The sequence below is a fragment of the Parus major genome, chromosome 10 (assembly GCF_001522545.3).
Source record: "Parus major isolate Abel chromosome 10, Parus_major1.1, whole genome shotgun sequence".
Classification (NCBI taxonomy): Eukaryota; Metazoa; Chordata; class Aves; order Passeriformes; family Paridae; genus Parus; species Parus major.
This window is the reverse complement of record NC_031779.1, coordinates 189,043-210,880: the sequence shown is the minus strand read 5'-3', so window position 1 is coordinate 210,880 and position 21,838 is coordinate 189,043. Positions and strand designations below refer to the sequence as shown.

General features: G+C 50.6%; 1 protein-coding gene across 2 annotated transcripts in view; it reads right to left on the bottom strand.

Moving 5' to 3' along the window:
- Positions 1-18,128, bottom strand: part of LOC107209477 (mucosa-associated lymphoid tissue lymphoma translocation protein 1 homolog) — a 30,712-nt gene extending 12,584 nt beyond the window's left edge. For both annotated transcript variants that reach the window (XM_015639275.3, XM_015639276.3), the window contains exons 1-12: positions 18,019-18,128; positions 17,537-17,655; positions 17,201-17,354; positions 16,548-16,726; positions 15,515-15,611; positions 13,869-13,895; positions 12,872-13,075; positions 8,406-8,583; positions 5,274-5,348; positions 4,554-4,681; positions 4,195-4,326; positions 3,921-4,072 (exon numbers count right to left, since the gene is read on the bottom strand). In XM_015639275.3, coding sequence (XP_015494761.1) covers positions 3,921-4,072; positions 4,195-4,326; positions 4,554-4,681; positions 5,274-5,348; positions 8,406-8,583; positions 12,872-13,075; positions 13,869-13,895; positions 15,515-15,611; positions 16,548-16,726; positions 17,201-17,354; positions 17,537-17,655; positions 18,019-18,028 — 1,455 coding nt within the window. In that variant the 5' untranslated portion in view covers positions 18,029-18,128. The remainder of the gene's footprint in view (positions 1-3,920; positions 4,073-4,194; positions 4,327-4,553; positions 4,682-5,273; positions 5,349-8,405; positions 8,584-12,871; positions 13,076-13,868; positions 13,896-15,514; positions 15,612-16,547; positions 16,727-17,200; positions 17,355-17,536; positions 17,656-18,018) is intronic.
- Between the last annotated feature and the right edge of the window lie 3,710 nt (positions 18,129-21,838).

Below are 21,838 nucleotides of genomic sequence, written 5' to 3'. Positions count from 1 at the left end.
TGGAGACACTCCAAGGGCTGGAGCCCCTCTGCTCCTGAGCCAGGCTGGGAGAGCTGGGGGTGTCCAGCCTGGAGAAGGCTCCAGGAGAGCTCAGAGCCCCTGCCAGGGCCTGAAGGGGCTCCAGGAGAGCTGGAGAGGGACTGGGGACAAGGCATGGAGGGGCAGGACAAGAGGGGAATGGCTTCCCAATGCAGGGGCAGGGTTAGACTAGAGATTAGGGAGAATGTCATCTCCACTTTGGAACTTCCCCCCTGCAATTCAAACCATGAATTACTTCCATGCTGGAAACAACTTTTTATAGATGTCAAGGCCCCATAAAATCAATATTTTTGATTTTCTTGCCTAAACTAAATTGCCTTGCTCCTTCCTTTCATTACTTTGTCTGTGTTTCAGTTGGCACACTTTTCTTCCATGAAGCACAGACCCAAAACTGGACCCAGTGTTCCACCAACAGCCAGGAGAGCCAGACAAGATCTCACACAAATCTCAGAGCTCTTCTTTGCAACCTTGCCACACTTTAGTGCCCTGCTTTTGTTGCCTCAGCTGTTTTGGGCTCTGACTAGAACTGGTTCTCCACTCACTGCCCATCCCATCCTGACACTACTTTTTGTGATTGCTCACGTGCAGGAACTTGCATCTACTGAGTAACAGCCTTGGCCTTGAACTGTACCTTCAGTTATCCAAATCCTTCCAAAATCTGCTTTGTAGCACCTTGCAGAGACTTAGTGTTATGGGATCTGTATACTTAATAAGCACATCAGTGAAAATGAAAACCAATCCCACAGCCTTGATTTTCCAAAAAGCCCAAACATATTCAATCACCCTCCAAGAAGGAGAGTTTTCTCTTAGTTTTAAGTGGAATTTCTTGTGTATCAATGTGTGCCCATGGCACTGGGCACCACTGGGAAGAACCTGGCTCCTTCCTCTTTGCACCCTCCCTGCAGGTACTTGCAGACATTGATGAGCCCTCCCTGAGTCTGCTCTTCCATAGGATGAACAGTCCCAGCTCTCTCAGCCTTTCTTTACAGAGGAGGTGTTTCAACCACTTCATCATCCCCATGACCCTTGGCTGGAGTCTCTCCAGTACGTCCATGTCTCTCTTGTGCTGAGGAGCTGGAACTGGACACAGATGGAGGATAAAAAATATCCACCACCCTTGCCTTGTCACCTGAGCTCATCCCTTTGATGCAGAAAGCATCAGGTTATCAGGCATGGAGGTCTTTTACAATCTATCCTTTGCTCCCAGTCACCTCTTTGTTCTCTCTGTGTTTAGGGGTTATTGGCTCTGTCACCTCCTCAGAGATCACAGTGAGGTCGACCCTCCTGGAGCTCCCCAAATCTTCATTCTTGCCCTCCTGGAAGGCAGGAGTGACACTGGCTTTTTTTCCAGGACTCAGGAAGACTGTGAGGAGATGGAGAGTGTGCTCTCAGTCTCATCTCCAGCTCCCTCAGCACTCATGGGTGCACCCATCATGTCCTGGGTGTTTGTGAAGGTCCAGTTGGTTCAGCACTCCCTGACCTGGTCCTGCTCCTCCTCCAAGGGTCTCCCTCGCTCCAGACCTTCTCCTTAGTGTCAGGGTTCTGGGAGTCCTGAGACACTTGTAGAAGCCCTTCTTCTTGTCCCTAGATTCAGCTCCACATGGGCTTGGCTTTCTGAGCCCCATTCCCACAAGCTTGAACCACATCTCTACAGTCCTCCTACATTACCTGTCCCTGCTTCCACCTCTCGCACATCCTTTTCATGTGTGAGCTCAGTTAGGAGCCCTCAGTAAATCCATGCAGCCCTCCTGATGCCTTTGCTTGACTCCCTGTTCATCAGGATCCTTGAAAATACACCAGCTCTCCAGGGCTGTGTCCCACAGGCACACTGTTCTCCAGCCTCGTGACCTTCAAGACATTCACCTGGGCAAGGAGCAACCTGGTGTGCCTGCTTTAGCAGGAGAGCTGCACTGGATGATCTACAGAGATTCCCTCCAAACCCAAACACTCCATGACTCTGGGATCTCAAGGGATCAATTAAATCCCTGGCACATGAGATTCAAAGCCTGTCAGCTGACAGCAACTCATTATCCACAAGTATCTGCAGTCTGCTAAATTCCCAGCCTCCTGTTCCACAAGCTAATTCCCTACCATACTCTCCTTTATAATTTTTGGCTGTATAGGAGAAAATGGAAAAAAGGATTTTCTAAATTAATTTTTTTTAGGCAAGTCATAATTATTTATAAACCTTTCCCTATGGCAGGAAGTGCTTTTTAATGAAGATGGTGCACAGGAATTGGCAAGGCCAGGTTTTAGCTAGCCCAGAAGTGGGTACATTCTAAATAAATGGGGGAAAGGTTCACCGGCAAGGCCATTGTGTCAAACAGTTCCAGATCAAAAGTCTGGAAAACAAGGAGATCCAACATAAGGGTTTTAAAAAAGTAAGGATTTAAACAATATAGAGAAAAAAAAATAAATGGAAATGCCTTGGGTCATATGCTAGAGCTGCCTCTCCCTCTAAAGACAATTCTTGTCAGGTAAAAATGGAGGTCAGGAAAGGCACGGGATGGGAGGGAATATGGGACAACTAAAGAAAATGGATCAGTGCTAGAAAATTCCATCATAATTACTCCTGGCAAACTCACAGCAAGCCAAATTAAGTCTCTTTGATAACCAGAATGTGGAAAATGGTGGGAAAACTCCCATTTCCTATACTCCCCATTTCCGCAGTGAAACAACTGTCTGGGATCGATCCCCAGGGCTTATAACCTCACATTCAGCCTGGTGGTGTTGGCCTTCAGCCTCCTGCTCCTGCAGCTCAGCCACACACGTGGGGTTTACGGGGCCCCAGCAGCCCTCAGCATCCCCCAGGAGTGCTGGCAGGATCCTAGAGGGAGCCTGGTGCCCCCATGGGCAGCTCAGGGATCCCACAGGGCTGTGGTGGCTGCTGTGATGCCGGGGGTGGGGCAGGTGACAGTCAAGGCAGGACATGCTGCTGCCCCTGCAGACAGCACTGGAGCTCAGTGTAAGCCAGCTCCACCATGCACTAGGATAGGAAGAGGGATCTGGCTGCACTGGGGTCCCTTTTTGTTTCCTTGATCCCTCTTGAGACAGCTCCAAGAGGCAGGAGCAGACAGCAGGGCTCCCCTTCCCCCAGTCACTGATGTGGGGCAAAGCACACAGATACGTGTCACACACACAGACACAATTTTCATGCATGATGCTCACAAGGGGGAATGGTGCTGCAGCTTAGGAATGGGCAGGATCAGGCTCCAAACCTCCTGGGTCCACCATGCTGCGTCAGTGACCCCAATGTGCTGAGGAGCAGTGTCCCTCCACAAGAAACAAGGGCCAAAAAATCCACCACACATGAGCTACGCCCTGGGAGAAGGACTACAGAAAACAAGGGAGATGGTTACAGAAAGGAGCAGCAAATTAAATCTGTAGAAGTGGCATGGAGACCATCAGTAAAGCCCACATGGGTACATGGTCTGTGAAGAAAGGTTTGAGGAAAGGTTCAAGGGTTCAAGGAAGCTGGTACAGCTCAACTACGAAAGAATATATTGTTGCATTAAAATATATTAGCACAGCAGGCTAAAGAAGGCATAAGTCAAAAAGCCAACCTACTTTCTAACACAGAAAACAGAATCTTGGCCTCAATCAGATTAAATGCAATAATTTAATCAGGCAGGCCAGAAATCAGTCTGGGGGTAACTGGTTAAAGGTATCAAACTTTTGCCAAGTCCTCTTTGTGATGCATGAAGAGCAAGGCAGGGAATCTACTGAGATGTGGAAGGAGCCTCCAAGAGATGTATGCAGAGGAAGGGATCCTTTTTCACCTGGGATCAGCCACTCGGAGCCCTCAGGACTCGACCCAACCGCCCTCCCCACCTCTGACCTGGGGAAAGCAGCCCAGAAAGGGGACTGGCCAGAGCACTCACAGTGAGCTGGTGGAGCAGGAGCTGGGGGTCAGTGATGTGGGCCAGGGGTGGCTGTGGCTTGGCACACACAAACATCAGGTTAGAGAAGAGCCGGAGGAAGCAGAGCTCCACCCGCACGCCACATGGGAAGGTCACTGTTTTGCTGGGCAGCTCTGGAAAGGAAACTCAGGCATGATCAGCTCCTCAGAGAGTCCTGTCAACACCTCCCTGCACAGCCGTGTCCCTGAGGGGCACAGGCACCCCCAGTTCCCTTCTCCTCTCCCGTATGGCTCACCTTGGCTGTGCCCCCAGGGCTCAGGGGCTTCTCCCGAGGGACAGATGGGGTCAGTCAGGGACCGGGCTTCCTTCAGAGTGTGCTTGATCTCCATCACCTGCTTGCCAGCGACCAGGGGATCATGGCCAATGTCTGTGGGAAAGAGTTGGAAGCACAAGGATCACTCCTGCCTTTCAGGCCCTACGTGAATGTCTCCATGCTGCTTGCAGGCTACTGAAAGCTCCCATGGGGCATGGCCTGTGATCTGGATTTTAGGGAGGTGGCTGGCTGGGATGGGATGGGATGGGGTGATGTGGAGCCACTCAGTCCCTGCTGTCTCACCCCTGCCACTGAAGAGGGTGGTTTATTGCTTCTCTTACCTTCTAACACATCCTCCAGCATGTGTGTCACCTTCTTCTCTTGCAGAATGTGTTTCTTCAGATATTTCATGAAGATCCCTGAGCTGAACTCCCCATCCTGCAATTCATAGGCTTCTGCATCTTCACTCCTGCAAGAGTAAGGGTATTTCTTCAGAGTCCTCGCAGTTCTGCACTGAGCATGAAGACCGGGTGAGTCTGGGGTGGCCAACTCCATCCTGACTCTGTTGGCTGGGTCAAAGTGAGCTTCTCAAGAAATAATACAAAGTGCTTTGGTTCTCCAGTGCCCTGGAGAGGGTGGGCAGGCCACAGGATCGGAAAAAGCAGTGGAAGAGAATGGGATAGGACAGCACAGTCTCCTTTGCCAGCCCAGGTGGGTGACGAAGGTGAAAAGCCAGTGGAACTGGCACCGGACTGGTAAATACTACCCAGCATCTCAGGAGGCCTTGGGTGGGCTGTTCATGGGACATAAACCTGGGAAATCAGGCTGAAGAACAGGTGACAGGAGCTGATGTCACCTTCACACAGAACTTGTAACTGAAGCACAGGCTGATGGCAGCAGGAAGAAGTGCCTGAACAGCAAACCCAGCAGATGGAGGGTGAGAGCCAGAGGGAACATAAAAGAAGCTCTCTCCAGCCTCTGTGCACAGAAGGATGGGAGGAGACTGGGCTGTGCCAGAGTCTGGTCCCGTGGGAGGGTGTGGGGATGGTGGAATCACTCACGTGGAATAGCCATAGACAGTGTTTCCCCAGGGCTCCAGCGGCTGCACCTGGGACAAGGCACACCCTGGGTTGTACCTGGGGAGGAGGCAAAGGCACAAGTCAGCGTTGAGGACATCTGTCAGCTGGAGGGGACAAATCCCACATGCTCCTCATGTCCATCTCTTAGGGATGGCAGGAGGATCAACTCTCACCTTGGATGTAACCAGAGAGACTAAAGCTGGAAGTCACACCAAGAACCCAAACCACAGGGAAAGGCGTAGCTATGTCCAGCTGTGACTTATCTGCACTGGTAAGCTGCTCCCTGCCCTGAGCCTGAGGCTGTGGTCCAGCCTGGAGCTGTGGGTGTGTGCTGCCACCTCCCTACAGAGGCTGGATTTTAACAGCTCCAGGCAGCACCACAGTGCAGAGAACACACAGGCTCACCGTGGCCCAATGGACAATTGTCCCTCAAGAAGTCAGAAGTGCACAGCACCATGGTGATGGCTCAATTGTCTTTTCTGGGGGTCTGGGATACCCTACAGGCCCTTCCAGATGATGCACACACTTTTGCCTCAGGGATCCAAAGCAGGCTTTGGATGATACACACCCAGATCTCTCTGAGAGACGGGATCAGGACACGAGTCTCAAAGCCCAAAATTGGTCCTCGCACCTTGGTCCAGATTCAGCTGAATGAGCACAGCCCCTATTATTTCCAAAATCAGGCAGATCCATGGTGACAGGATCTGATTTCCAACAAATAAGATATAATGGTTGCATTGAATGGTTAAACCCGGCCCATCTGACTGCAGCCAGACTGACAGCATAGGGACAGGCTGCCTCCAGCTCACACCGGTGACTCGGAGCTGTTCCCAGTCACACAGTGACAAGAACCAGGCACAGAGGCAGAATTAGTCCATGTAATTCAAGTCCAGCACAGTTTCCTGGAGCTGGAGCCAGCACACCAAGAAGAGCTGAAAGGACAGAGGGATTTCCAGCAGCCAGCATGTCACCTACTGCTGGTGACACAGTCTGGAGGTGTTTAATGGCAGAATTCAACTGCCATTAGTTGTCCTAAAGATGATCAGAAGAGAAAATGTGAGAAAGGAGACATGTTTCTAAATCTGAATATTGAGATTTATCTGCTCTTCAACTGCTCTTAATTTAGTGCAGAAATCTTTGGTTCCAGGTCCAAGGATAAATCAGGGAATTACTGGAAAAGGCAATCACATCCACCCAAAATCAGCATATAAATGTATGAGGCTACACACAGGCTCCGTGTTCTGATTCCTCCCCTGCTAAGGCTGAGCATCTGCTCCCACTTGGCAAAGGGAGATGTGTTTCTCACCACCCTGGCATTTCTGATGCCAACACATGGAGTGAGGAGAAACTCTGGGTGAGCTCTCCCTTAGCACAGACACAGCTTCACACATGAGCCACTGACAGAGCTGCAGCATCAGTTTGACTAGGAGGGTTTTGGGAAAGGAGGCCCTGGGAGCCTTGTTTTACACAGCAGTGAACTATGAACTCCAGATGCTTTCCTGAGCTGAAATGGTGACTTCTTGAGAAAAAAGTGAGCTCAGGACAGAGCTCCTGCCCCCACGAGATCAGAGATAACACCCACTGCAGGAAGTGCTATGCTTGCTGTGGAAAAGGGGAGGTGTGAACTTTGGGGAAGGAGGGAGAAAACCAGCTGCACAACTTTGCCTAAATATAACAGCAGATCTCACACTGCATCTTCTTCCCAGAGCACCACTGAGGCTCCATTGAGCAAAGCAACCAATGGCAATGCCAAGGAAGGAGACAGCAGCTCAAAACCTGTTTTATAGATTGTTAACACTTAGATTGGTGGTCCCTGTGCAACCCACATACTGTCTCCCCTCTGATGACACACCAGCAGCCCAGAGCCACAGCAGCCCAGCTCCAGCAGAGTATCCATGAGAGCCAGGTGTTCCTGCTTGGCTGCAGGCCCTCCCCTGCCTCTCATCACACTGGGGAGGACAGCCAGGTGCTGTGAGGTGTGCCAGGGAAGCAGCACACTCTGCTCTCAGCAGCCAGAAAGAAGGGACAGAGAGGATGCTCCCATCTGGGGAGTTCAGGGCAGCATCAAGGGACATCAAGCTCCTGCTCCAGAGCTGTGGGACAAGTCCCAGCACAGCCAGTTTTAAGCCATTCAAAGCAAGCAGCCCCACCACTGCCGCTAAAAGACATCGAAAATTTATCATCTCTCCAGGGTCTGGCAGCTCTCTCAGGGTATCAAACACCCTGTTGTCTTTCCAATTCTTAGCACAGGAACCACAGCATGAAGAGAGAGATATTCCTACATTTGCTCTCCAGGTCTTTTCTGACCTGTAAATCTGCCTTAGGAGCAAACTAAATAAACTAATGACAGCTTCTACTGCATTAGTCCACCACTTCTTCTGAAATTGGACAAGTAGTAATTTCCTGCAGCAGGATAGAAGTCTGCAGGCCAAGGGAGGACAATGGGTTTTCCACAGAAAGTGGGAAAATGCTGATCTCTGACCTCAGCAGCAGCAGCTTCACAATATGACCACTTCAGAAGGATTTAAGCCCAGTAAAAAACAAGTAGCAAGGGCTTAAAATATTTCCCCTGTCTTGTTACACTCTTCTCACAAATGTTAACAAGAATGCAGCCACGAGAAGAGAGGTGAACTGAACACCCCCAGCCTGAGCATGTAGGAAATATGGACCAGGAAAGCACACAATCAGCAAGATCAGGTCAGGTGGGTCAGGCTTGAAACACAAAAGACAAACCCTGTGCTGAGTTTCAGCCAACAATTTATGCCAGGCAGAGCCATTCCTCCCCAGGCTTGAGGAAACCTGCCTGTACTTGCCAGGCTTCTTCACCTCAAAAAACCAAAGGAGGGTCTCGAGCCCCTTCTCTCCAGCAGATCTCAGACAAGGTCTGATCTCTGTGCACTAATCCATGACTGACCCATCCCCCAGGACACCCTGCAGGACCAGGCAATGTGGTTGATTTTATGGCATAGATCAATGACCTCTGACAGAGGCTCAGCAGCACCATGGGGGATGTGGCAACCACAGGGGTTGTCAAAACCCACAGCTGAGGATGGCCACCCTCCCCCAGCCCTCGGAATGCCCAGCCCAGGTGAGGAAGGGGAAAGAGGCCCCTACCACTTCCTGCAGGTGTCCAGCAGGATGATGTTCAGGGCCGTCTGCTGCTGCTGCATCTTCTGGAGGATCCTCTGCACGCTGATGCAGTTCTCAGGGGCATAGGGTTGTGGAGCATCAACAGGGACCATGTAGTTCCTCCCCAGATGTTCATACCCGTGCCCAGCATAGTAGAATATAGCTGGGGAGAGGAGAGGATGAATCAGGATGCCGACCTGCAGGCGTGTAACCAGCTCCCCATGGCCACATCCCACCTCCTGTCCTGATGGGATACTAGTACAGGGCAGACCTAGACCAGTAGCACCTATGGAACTGGAGCTATGTTGACCTCACTATTTCAACTTTTTCCCAATTTATTCCCTTCATTAGAACCCCAAGAGGGTATCCTGTACTTGTGGATTCCTTCACTGTTTGTCTCCTGAAGGCCCTGGGTTTACACACGTCCAAACCCTCTGTGCTACAACCTGCCAGGCTGAGTTTCATTGTTGTATAATGTTTTGGTCAGTCCTCAGCTCTTTGAAGGAATAAAGCAACAGAAAAGGATTTTACCAGGATGGAAAAGACATTGACAGCCATTTAAATGATAAGCTCCTCAGTTTCCTAGTTTTGGAGGAGACTAACACCACCACCTAATCAGGTGATGGGAAACATTCTCAATTTCAAAAGTCTGCCTGTATTCACACACCTAAAAGCTGGTAAAAATCAGACACAGTGACAGATGAGTTTTTCAGATGTCCAGAACATGAGGACCATGAGCTTCAACAACCTCAAACCAGGCACTAGCCCTGTTAGGCAGGGGAGGAGTCAGACTCATGCACATGCCAGTGGGAAGCCCAAGACCCAGCAATAATTTTGGGTTTTTCTCTTAAGCACATAAAACTTAGTAATGATTTCTGCCTTCCTAAGAGCTGGCAACACCTGGCCATCCAGGTGGGAAGTGAGCACTGGGGAGCCTGGCATGGCCGAAGCTGGGATTCCTCTCCAAGCCCTGTGTTCAGTTCAGTGCTGGCACAGGGATCCCCAAACAGGCTGGAGCTTCTCAAAATGAAGCTGCACAGTGGCTGGCTACCCCTACCCAGGACCAAAGACGCTGCTTGGGGGATGCTGGTTGGTGAAAGCCAACTTGGGGAATTGAAATGGGTTAAAAATAGTTCTGCGAGGTGACACAGAGAGTTGTGTTACTGCAAATGGGGGACAGTGAAGAGTGAGAAATCAGAAATGGGAAAAAGAATGTAAGAAGCAACAGCAGGAGAAATTCTTCTCCCAGATTCACTGCCAAAGCCCACACTTCAGTGAGTAACCTCTCCTCTATTTTCCCTCCGCTGTTCCTGCCCCTGGATTGGCAGGACACTCATTTTGGTCTGATTCTGCATGGATGCAGTAACAGGGGCAGGAGCTGAAGGGCTGAAAGCATGATCTCATCATGTGGAGAATGGAAAACATGATCTCATAGTCCAAAAGACCCTGAGTCACCTTTGGTTTCTATTTGCAGGGGACAATGGAAAGTTTCTCAAGTGGACATTTTCACAGGTGCCCATGAGATTTGGGTTCCTGTTCTTGTGTATCGCCAGCCAGAGGCAGTAGGCTCTGATTTCCAGAAGCTTTAAACTTTCGTAACTTGCAAACCAAAGCCACAAAACCCTCCCCCAAGACTAGAAGAGAGTATAAAACAGGAAGTCTTCTAGAAAAATTAGATGCAGTTTGGGCCCCTTGAGCCATTGAGAACTGGTGGCTTTGGTCCCTCTGCCTGTACATGCAAGGGAAGTGATGACATCTGTTACGAGGCAGCATCACTGCAGCTTGGAAAAAAATGAAATGTAACAGGAAAGCCCACAATGAATGATTCCATCCTTAAATCTTCTAACTTTTGAGATCTTGTTAAGTACCTGACTGTACCACCAAGTGCTCCTCATGCTATATAAACCACAAAGACTCGTGTTCAAATTCAGAAAAGGTGAGTTACACATTACCTGAGCAACTTCTCCAACCTCTCCTGGACTGAATCTCTCCTCCCGAACAGGAAAGTCAACAATTTGCCCAGAGATGGAAAGGGATGTTTTATTCTGAGTTCTTCCCACATTGTATGAGTCAGAACTGCTCATCACAGAAAAACTTCTGAGTACAAAATTAAAAAGGGGAAGCTGCAAACACTGCTTATTAAGCAGGAAATGTCAGCATGAGGCTTAATAAAGGCATGACTCCATATTCCTAGTATTCCGCTTGCAATTTTCTGCTCTTGTTGCGTTTCCAATATAATTTTTTTGATTTGGGACTTTTTAGGGTGCTCAAAATAACACCCACGGGGATTCCTCATTTGCCTGAGGGTAGAATAATGAAATCATTTAGAGGATGTTTGGGGCCTTCAAAAATCCTTTGCAGCTTTTCTAAGAAGAGATCTGGAGGAAAAGCAGCCCAATAACCCACCACCTCCATACAGTAAATTGGAGAAACCTTTGGATCATAAAATCATTAGGGTTGGAAAAGACCTCCAAGATCATCAAGTCCAACCTTGGACTGAACCTCACCATGCCCACAAAACAGTGCAGTGCCACATCCAGTTGTTTTTCGAACACTTCAGGATCCCGGCCTTGGAGCTGTGCTGGGATGCTCTGGAGATGTGGAAGAAAGTCTCCCAAAAGCCTACAGCTCCTGGAGGGACAGAGTCCAAAAAGCTCAACTGCCCTCATCAGCATTGACCACACAACAAAGGGCAATGAGCACCAACCCATGGCGGCTCATGTCCACCAGTCAGCCCCCTCCTCCTTCTCTATGTCTACACAAAGCTCTCCTGACTTCAGCTCTGGTGGCTGCTACACAGAGGTGGCACCTCCAAGGCTCCTCAAGCAGGAACAATGGGATGCCACAGGAGCTTGCCCAACACGATGTACAGGACTGGCTGTCACAGGCACCTCTGGGGTCTTCAGCAGGCTGCCTGACTTGTTCCTGGAGCTGCCATCTCACCACAGCTGGGGCACTCAGTAGGCAACCTGACCCAATGTCCCACCATTAAATCAGGATTTCAGCGAATGTGGCAAGAACCCCAAACTCAGTCACTGCTGGATCCAGCCCACACTGGAGTCCACTGTCTTCAAAGAATAGCACACCTGATTTTTACCAGCTTTTAGGTGTGTGAATATAGCTCAGCCTAGAGAGCTGTTAAGAAAACCTCAACCTAAACAGGCACTGCCTCACAAACACTCGACTCAGCTGCTACAAAATCAATTTTGTATTTTGTAAAATCAGACAGCATACAAAATCAATTTTGCCAGGAAGGATCAGAGGTCATGAATGCAGAAAAGCTCTAGAAATTCAAATAAGGCAGGACAATATGAAAGGTTTGCTGTTTCCAAGCATTTTTTCCTCTTCAGTGCTTAGGAAGGGCCATGGATAAAATGCCATTTGGTCCTCACGTGGATAGAGGGTAAGAATGGCAGCTGGGATGACACCAGCCTGGGAGAGGAGCTAAAGCCTGGGATACATGAGGATTTCAGAGAGCAACAACGAAAGGAAGCTGCAAGTGAAGTCACAGGAATACACCGTCATAGGCACTCAGGCAGAGCACCAGGACTGTGCATGGCCCTTCCCACCAGCTCAGCCTCCTCCAATGAGTCAGTGCTTCCCAGAACAAGGTGGCTGTGCAGCATTTACCCTGTGGCCAGGTCCCCATCCATTGCACAATGTCCAAACCTCATGCTGAATGCCAGCCTGGAATCAGCCCACACTGACTTTCACTGTCTGGATACCACGCATCTGGAATGTAAGCCTCACGCTGAGGTTTGGAATAAAAAAAAAAACCACCTGCAAGGTGTTTTCAGGGTATCTGACATGCTGGGAGAATCCCAGGGACCTCAAAGATGCTACTTTCACCACCAAATTTGAACACCTGCTTTAAGACCCACGAGATCTGATGATTGGATTTGCGGTTGAGGAATGCTTCCTTACTGAGCACAGTGCACAATTAAGCACAAAGCCCAACCTCAAAGCCATCTGCAGCTGGGAATGCTCTTCTGCAAAAGGGTTGTCAGGGGCCCAAATTAGACCTCCAGGAAAGAGAAACAAGGAAATCATGACCAGATGCAGCAAGCTCTCAAAAGGAGCTCACTTCCTCACACATGAGTGGAGGGGGGACATTTAGTCTCCTCAATTCTTTTATCCAAGGAAAAATCAAAACCCCCTTTCCCATTCACTATTGGAAGTGCTGACTCCCCAAAAACTCAGTGTAAGCCCATGTTGTTGGCATTGGAGGTTAGCCACATGTTGGAGAAACATCCACTTCGCCTGACTATAACCTGCCAAAACTAAACTACACTTATCCAAGAGCTGCTGCCAAGCCTGATACTGATGGTACTGATGCAGGTCTCCCTTGAGATAGCAACATTCAATTTATTCTCTTTTAATTCAAGAGCTATTCAGAAAATGGCCTAATCCCTACTCAGCATGGGCAGGTGGCTGAGCTGGCTTGGCCTTACCATAGACTCCCTTCCCCAGGAGCTGCAGGAAGCGACTGACCGCTGTCGCCATCTCAGCCTTGTTCAGATCCAGCAGGGAGACAACCTGGAAGCCCAGATGCTCCAGAAGATGACTCAGCTCAAACACATCCCTCACAGGAGCCATGAGGTTGGGATGATGCTGGTAGCGGTTGTTGCCCACCAAAAGTGCTATTTTGCCTGTAGCTAAAGCAAAGACCAAGTGAAAAAGCTGTAAATGCTCAGCAGGAGGCAAGATCTCAGCTCCTCCCGTTCGAGTGAGGATATGGGCAACCTAAGGAAAGCGGCAGCAAGGATAGACCCTAGGCTGCTGCAAGCCTGGAGCACCCTCCAGAAAGCCCTTAGCTTTCTGAACACTTTGACAAAACACACAATCAATTTAACAGAAAGGCTTGAAAAGTTTTCACTTGACAACCAAAATCCCAGGAATGCAGAGGTTCTGCTCTACCTGCCCTACCATGACCACAGGTCTGGTGTGTCAGTGGTGCTTGGGAGGGGGATCCACTGAGCCAGGCTCAGGGGTCCTTTCCCTCATGGGGATAAAGGTGAGAAACCCATGGCTCCTGCTTTGATTTTATCCCCACCTCCCACTGTAAAAAAATGGATTTATGTCACTCAGTGGGGGTGGGTGCAAGGAACTTTGCCCTGCTCTGAGGAGGTATTTCAAGTAGGGATAAGCTGTCATTTGAACAACACTTGCAAAATCATTTTGCAGGCACAGAGCTTAAGACTCAGTTACTCATTAGGAATAATCTTACTCCACTTGTTGAAAAAGATCAGGGCTTGGCAGGGGATGGGACTCATCTTATGTTGGTGCAGCTCTAATCCAAAAGTGCAGAGGCTGTGGCAATGTGATCATAAAGGCTTGAATCGGTCTCAGCAGACAAAGCACCCCCATTCCTCGTCCTCCCATCCACCCTGGAGCCTGGCTTTTAATTAAGGAAATAATTGCTCAGGAAGAAAAGATTACATTACTCACCAAAAAACTTTCCAGAGCCACACATACCTGGGAAAGAAAGAGGGAAATTATAAGCCTGGGTTCAGTAAGCCTGAGCCCAGCACCCAGTGCCAGGTCTGAATTCTGCTCCAACATCCCCAACAATGCACAGCTAGATCAAACACACAAAGGATCTGCACAAGCAACATTCTTCAAGCAACTCCTTCATAGCCTGACTGCTAACCTTAAAGACATTGGTCTGATGCTAGGAGGATTTATGAAATCCAGCCTGATTTATGACATCCTGAGCAGCTTGGAAGCAAAACCCAGAGAAGTGGCAGAACAGGGAAGAAGGGTCAACATGGAGAAGCTCGTACCTGATGCGACTCACCTGCTACCTTGCTGCAGCAAAAGCAAAGGAAACACAATGACTCAAGGTAATAAAAGCTCCAAAACAGAGTTTCTTGCCAGAAATGTTCAGTGCAGAGGAAGTTGCCCTGTTTGCTTTTGATTGCAGTAATATTAGCAGAGTTTTTCATCTCCCTGCTCTGCCTTTCCTTGTTTTAGCAATTCTGGCTCAGAAAAGCCACTGACTTTGGCCCACAAGCTCTCCTGCCTGAGCACTTCCAGCCTCTTAAAATCATTATTACCCTAACAGCTCCAGCTCCTCCTATTTCAATCAGAAATAAATATAAAAATCCAGCCTAGGAGAAAATTCATGCTCTAGAACCCTACATGCTCTAGAAGAAATTAAGAATAAATTGCATAAATCTCATGGGTCTTGAAGATCCTTGACCCCTGAACCAGTGTTGCTGATGCATGAGAGATGCCTGAAAAGCTGCAGAACAAAGCCACTCATCCTTTTCCACCTCTGACAGAAGCTCCCCAGCAGTAGCACATTGAACCCAACCCAATCTGGCATCCTTTTCTCACTTTCTGTCCCCCCAGGATGTGTTTTGCCAGCTGTGAGGAGGCAGGCAGAGTGCTCTCTGGCTACACAAGATCACTTTGCACTGTGGAGAAATTTTAAAGCCAGCCTAAAAGGCAGCATAAGAAGCTCATGGCATAGAAAAATCTCTAGGTGGAGTAAAGAGCCAGAAAAGCCAGCCTGTGCTATTCCTGCCTCACATAAGGTAAAGGCAGAGGGCCAAAGCAGCCAGAAGTGGAGCATACCCGCGGCTCTGGGAACACATCCTCCCCCTGGGGTCCATCACTCACATAGAATCAGCCCTGAGCTGCCAGCCCAAGGGGCCTGAACCTTCCCAAATAAACACCATCCTCTCCAGCTCTGTATCCGAGCACATCCTTTCACGTCAGCAAGACTGGAATTGAGTAGAGCCATGGAAGCCTGCTGTGATTTGGTCTGGAACTTTGAAAGCAGAACCTTGGCATGGCATGAAAACAGCAGAGAGCAGCTAAGCACTGAGCCTGCCCTTACACAGCAGGTGTCTGACACACTACAAGGCCCAGCAGCATCCCACCTGCCACACAGTGCACCACTGCATCTAGGAGGTTTTCCAACCGCTGCTCCCTTTGCTCCCTGAGCCCCAGTACCAAGGAATAATGTTTATCATGGTCCTTGTTCACCAGCTCAGCATCTCCAGAGAGCACCAAATTCCTTTGTTCCCTCTAATTATATCTCACACCAGGTGGTATGCAGCAAAGTGATGTGGGCTGGCTCTGCTCACCGACGTGAACATCCACGGCGTTGGTCCAATGCTCTCCATGACTGTTGGAGGCACAACAGAGGTACGTGCCAGAGTCACTGGCCTTGGTGTGGGCAATCTAGGCAGATCAAAAGTTAAATCACATTATTTATGGTAAAAGACTGAAGCTCCCTGCCAGGATCTGCCAAAGGCATTTGTGTTCATGGAATAAAAAGTATTTTTCCTTCTGTTCACAGAGACTCAGCCTCACAAAGAATCAAGACAGGGACAAGAACCAGAACAGCACCAGCTGATGGGGACTCTGGTTCTCCAGCCCAGGGTCCTGCTTAGAGAGGGACTAAAGCCACCAATGAGTCAGGGTGGCCCCAGCTCTGTCTATTCAAGCCTTGAACACTCATTGCTGCACATTGCTGCCTTTCTGGCTCCAGCACAGCACCATCCACCTCCAAAAACAACCTCTTCTTAGTGCCCAAAGTGAACTTTCCCATTGGAATTGCAATCTAAGGCCACCATATAATACCATCTAAGGCCATCTGTAATACCACTGACCACTACTGAGAAGAGACTAGATGTCTTGTCCTTGTGGCCTTCACATGATGCCCTGGAAGGAAATCTCCTTTCTTGATTCAAGAAGACAGCACTGACTTACACTCAGCCAGAGACACAAAATAAAGCCAGCCCCTCTACTACCTCCCTAACTCTTTTCTGTCAGGACCAACCACATTTCCTTCTAGGTCTCCAGAAGGCAGACAGCATTCCTGCAGCTCCATCAATCCAGAGTCACCTCCACACACAGACAGTAACTGTTCTTATGTCTCTGCGTAAAAGGGCACAAGAGACGTGCTGACATATCTATGGACTGGTTACCTCTTAGAGGAATACCCACAACTTTGAAAGAAGTCCATAAAATATTCCCCCTTCATGCAGAGTCATCCAGCCAGCTACCAAAGCAGCAGAGTGGTACATGGAGAGCTTTCTCACAATCCTGCAATCAGCTTCTCCCATTACCCTCCTCAGCACCCAAAGCTCCCGTACTATCCCCAGAAAACCTTACCCAGAGTTTTTTTCTCTTCTGCTGCTCCAGCAGGTTCCCATTGCGGTACCACTGGTAGCTGGGGGCTGGGACCCCCATGGCAGCACACTGCAGCTGCAGCGGCTGCCCCAGCTCCACCCATTGCTCACTGGGGTTGAGGACAATGACCGGTTCTCCTTGCCACAGCCGAGGGGGCAGACCTGCAAGGCAGCAAGACAGAGCTGGTCCTCCCTCCACAGGGACAGCAAACAATGCCATTTTTGACCATCACTATTGCATCTTTCTCCTTGGGGAGCAGGGAACCCTTGGGAGCAACGCCTGTGATAGTAAATGCCACACCAAAGCCCCGCCTCTGGCTACCCAAACCTGATCCTTGCCCTTTCCTGCCAAAGGTGCAGTCAACATTCTAAGGTCAACCACACCCCGAGTTATTTTTGGTCAGCTCTGAAACAGCCAGATGGGTTCTTCCAGTCCCAGTACCCAGTATAACTCTGGGAAACCCATGGCAAGCATGAGGTGCAGGTGCATGTGGACGGGGCTTGAAGCAACCTGGTCTAGTGAAGGTGTCCCTGCCCATGGCAAGGGGAGGAGCAAGATGAGTTTGAAGGTCCCTTCCAACCCAAACCATTCTGTGATTCCATAATACATCAAGAAGGCAAAAGACAGGCTTGTACCTCTGGCAACACACTGATGGACCTCTACCTTCACCCAGTTGGAGAAGATGACATTTCTGTGGAGGTCATTGACTCTGCAGGTGTAGAGCTGGGTCTGCTCTGCAATGATGGGCAAGTCTTCATTGGTTGCTCCAGGAATCAGGCGGCAGTCAGACTAAAGGGAAAACATAGGCAGTGGGCAGCAATTCACTTCTCACTGCAGGCAGTAGAAGGCACTAGGAAGCACCTTGTAAGAGCAACAAAAGTGGAAACCCCTGGTTTTGTCCCTTCCTTCAGCTCCCCCACTGCATGCAGGAATCCAGCCTGGTGCCATACACAGGGCCACCCCTTCCTTACCTGGTACTGGCAAAACCACTGGTACTGCAGTGAGGTGTGTCCCTGGGCCCGGCACCGCAGCACGAAGGAATATCCCACCGGGACAGAGACAGAGACTGGCTGCTCCGTTATGGCAATGGCTGTGAAGAAACAGCATTTGGAGGTGGGAACAACACTGCAGTCACAGTTCAGCATCTCACTCTCACCCAGTGGCCAGGCAAGGTGGGCTTCAAGAGGGACACCCATCCCAGCAGGCAGGGAAGATTGGAAGAACAGAGATGCTCTTGTGCCCACAGAATATAGAGAGGATGGATGGATGGATGGATGGATGGATGGATGGATGGATGGATGGATGGATGGATGGATGGAGGGTGTATAGGTGGGTGGACAAGAGAAAAGGTGGATGGAAGGATGGGTGTGTGGATGAATGACATGGGGCTCTTCTGGGTATTCTCGCAAGTGCCCGGGAACTGGCACAGTCACTCTGCCCCGTGGCCACTCACCTTCCTGCATCGCTTCTCCGGCGGCTCCTCCCCGGCCTGGGCGGCCGCCGGCCGGGCCCGTGGCGCTTCCTCTCCCCGGGACGCGGCGGCGGCACCTGCGGCGAGGGACGGCGGCGCTGCGGCGGCTCGGGCCGGGCCGAGGGGCCGCTCACCCGGCGCGGCGGCCCACGACGGGCTGGGGGCTGCGGAGCCGGGCCGGGGCCCGCACTCGGCTCCCGCCAGCCCCGCACTTCCGCGCTCCCGGCCCGCCCCGCGCCCGCCGCCACCGGGGGCGGCGCCGCCACCGCCGGGGCTGCGGCCACCCCGCAAGGACCGGCCCCGCACGGACCGGAGCGGACCGGGGCCGCGTGTCTGGCCCGCTCCCACGGGGACGCTGCAGAACGCGCCCTTCGCCAGGATGCCAGGGCTGCCCGCACCTCCACGGCCACGAGTGACCTCTGCCCCTCGCCAGGGGGGTCCTCACGCCCCCTCCCACACTCCTTACAGGTGAGAGGAATGATGGGTTTGTCTTTACAAACAAGCTGTGGGTCAGTTGATAAGATGTAGCTATCAGTGAGAGACGACAGAAACAATGGGATGGATTCCAGTAGAAGATCAAAAGAGGACTAAAAGAACACTATGAATTCCATAAAAGTTAAGAAGGGATTATGCACTGGGGGGTGGGGGGGGAAGGTATCGCCGCCGGTATCAGGCGTTCCGGGAAGCCTGTACCTCTCAAGTACCTCAGCCTATAGGGAAAGAGAGAAGGGACAAGCGGCCGGGAATTAGGATAAAAAGGAGGCTGCGCCCTCCAAAAATTTGAGAGACCCCAGGGGAATGCCCCATGGCCTCTCCCTTTATTCGAATAAAGTAAAAGGACTCCTCTGTCTCCTTTTTAGACATTAGCCTCTGGTGTTTGTGAATTAATTTTCCTGAGACAGGTGACCTCCCCACCGCCACTGCTGCCCTCACCCTCATTCACACGGGTGTCCTTCCCTTCTCCCTACAGTGTGTCGACATCACGTCCCCATCTCCCCCCTTTACAGGTGTACTTGTCCCTATCCCACAAATATCCTCACCCTCTCCCCACGCGAGTTTTCACCCTCATCCTCACTGATGACCTCACCCAATCCCCACAACAGCCCTTGCCCTTTTGCCACAGGTGTTCTTGTCCCCATTCTGGCTGGTGACCCCAGCTATGTACCGGGAGTGTCCTCCACTCCTCCTCCACTTATGGGTACACACACCTTATGGGTACACTTGCCCATATCCCCATGGGTGTCCTCTGCCCCATCCCCACAGTCGTCTTCACCCACATTCCCACTGTCTCCCCATGATCACTGCTGCTCTCATCTCCACACCCCCATTCCCCTTGCCCTCACCCCCCAGGCTCCACAGCTGCACTCATGTCTCTCCTGGGGACCATGGCCTGAAAGGTTCATGGTGGAGCCAGCAGTGCCAGGGCTGGGCACTTAGAACCCCCATCCTCTGAGAAGTCCCCACCAGCTGGGCAGGGCATCACGAGGGCCCCAGGGGAAGTGGCGCTGGGCCAGCCCTCCGGAGGTTGCACAAGCCCCTCTGGGAAAGAAGGGGCTTTCTTTTTTGGATGGAAGACACTGTGCCGAGACTTGCACTTGCAAGGTGAGAGCAAGGTCAGGCTCATTAACCCAAAACTCATCACCTTTCCAGAGGCAGCAGGACTACAAGGAAATTAGCTGGAAATGTTGAATGGACAGGACAGAGGGTGTCCAGGGAGTGACTGACTGTCATTCCCAAAGAACTCTGAAGTGACTGGGAAGGGAGTGTGACACAAAGCTCAGAGGAATGAAGCAGGTCTGGGCTCAGGATATGCAGTGACAAGGGTCCCATTCTCAGGGCAGACAAATTCGCATCTGGCTGGCTTCTCCCCGTGTTAATTAGTCCTAGGAAGCAGGTTCCCATGGTGCCAGGTGGGGACCAGGACTTCAGCACAAGAGGGACCATGGACCAGTTAGAAAGGAGGCTGTGAGAGACTCTCACTTTGCTCCTGAAATTTCTCTATCCTGTAGCTATGGGCTCACCTAGGAAAAGTGAGGCCATCAGGCATGTCACTCCCAGGAGGCAGCATGGAAGGGCACAAACAGGGGCATCAGGATGGCAGAGAGAAGCAGTTGTGGCCAAGTGCTCGTGGATCCATGCCCTGTGGAGCCCAGGGCAGGGCTGAGCTGTGCCAAAGGGTCAGAGGGACTAAGCAAGGCTGAAGGATGCACCTCTAACTGCTGCTTTTCTTTTGTAACAGATGGGGAAGAAGGTGGTGAGAAAAAGCCAAACCTAACACAACTGGTGGATCGAGGAAGTATTTTCTCCCTCAATGTCGTTTCCTTTGTGCAGAATGAGATAGTTAAACTGCAAAGGCAGGAAAACCTGCTACACCCTGTCCATTCAGTCTGACCCAGAGCAATTCCTGCTCCAACAAGGACCGGTCCCCTCTTTCCAAGGGTACAGGAAAGGAGATGCATAGCATAGGACCTTCCTTTGTGCTCATCTCCCCAGCTGTCTGAGATCACAGAGACCCTCCTTTTTCCTATTTTCTCCAGGGTCCAGCTAGGCATTTGGAAATATACCATTGCAGGTTGAAAACCTATAAAGAACTTTAAATTAAGGTTCTGTCTGAATATGTGCCAGCAACTCTGTGGCACATGTATGCTGCAGTTATTATCTAGGCAACACACATAGCTAAAAAAAATTATCATTAAATTAACTCCAGCACTTTCCCATAGCTAACGATGACACTTCTGGTTGATGCAGAATCTCTCCAAACAGCTGGAGGTTGCTGTGTTCCCTGTTTCTTCAGGGAAATTTGGAATCCTTCTCCAAATACCTCCTCAGAAAGCCCATTGTGCTTGTCATCTGTCAGAGCCCTGCCCTGGCACCATCTGTTAATATTTGGAGAAGAACCAGAGGTGAGAGCTTGTTGTCAGAGTGCAGGAAGAAGCCTGTCATTTTAGAAAGGGAGGAACTTAAGGGTGCAGGATGGGAAAGGGGAGGATAAATTGTGCGAATGAAGTGAGAAAACATCTGCAGCTGTGTGAGTCGGCGCTGGATTTGGAGGCAGAGGAAGAAAGCTTTGCTAACGAGATCTGAAGCCTCGTTTCTGGCTGCCTCAGGCTGCAGCAGCTGAACGCATTTCCCCTGGAGCCAGGAGCAGAGGGCACTGTCACTCTCTGAGCAGACTGACGGGAGAGCAGATGCTGTGAGAGGAAGCTGTCTCAGCAGGCAACACCATTCGGAGCTTGAAAGGGCAGAAAAAGAATATAACCCTTTGCACGTCTGGGGGGAGAATCAAACACCACAGCAGGCTCTTTCTCATCACATCTGAGCTAAACCTGTGCTCACCATCCAGGCTTTTCTCCATTGATGGGGTGCAGCACTGAACCATGGCATAATCAGGGTGGGAAGGGAGCTCTGGGGGTCTCTGGTCCAGCCGCCCACTCTGAGCAGGATGTCAGTCAGCTGCTCAGCACCCTGTCCCATCCACAGTCTCACAGAATGGAGATTGCCCACCTCTGGGTCCATGTGGAACTACTTGATTCCCTTCACAGAGCAAATAATTTTCCTAGTATCTAATCAGAACTTTCCTCTTTGCTATTTGCGTTTTGGTCTCTCATTCCATCACTCTGCACCTCTGAGTCTGTGCCCTCCTATGAGGTAGTGAAGAAAACAAGGAAGTCTCCATTTGTTTAGCCTTTCCCTGAAGCCTAAAACCCAGCTTCTCTCATCCTCTTCTCCAATATCAGGTGTCTGAGCTCCTTCAATCTTTTTGGTGGCCTTCACTGGACTTGATCCAGCATATTAGTGTCTT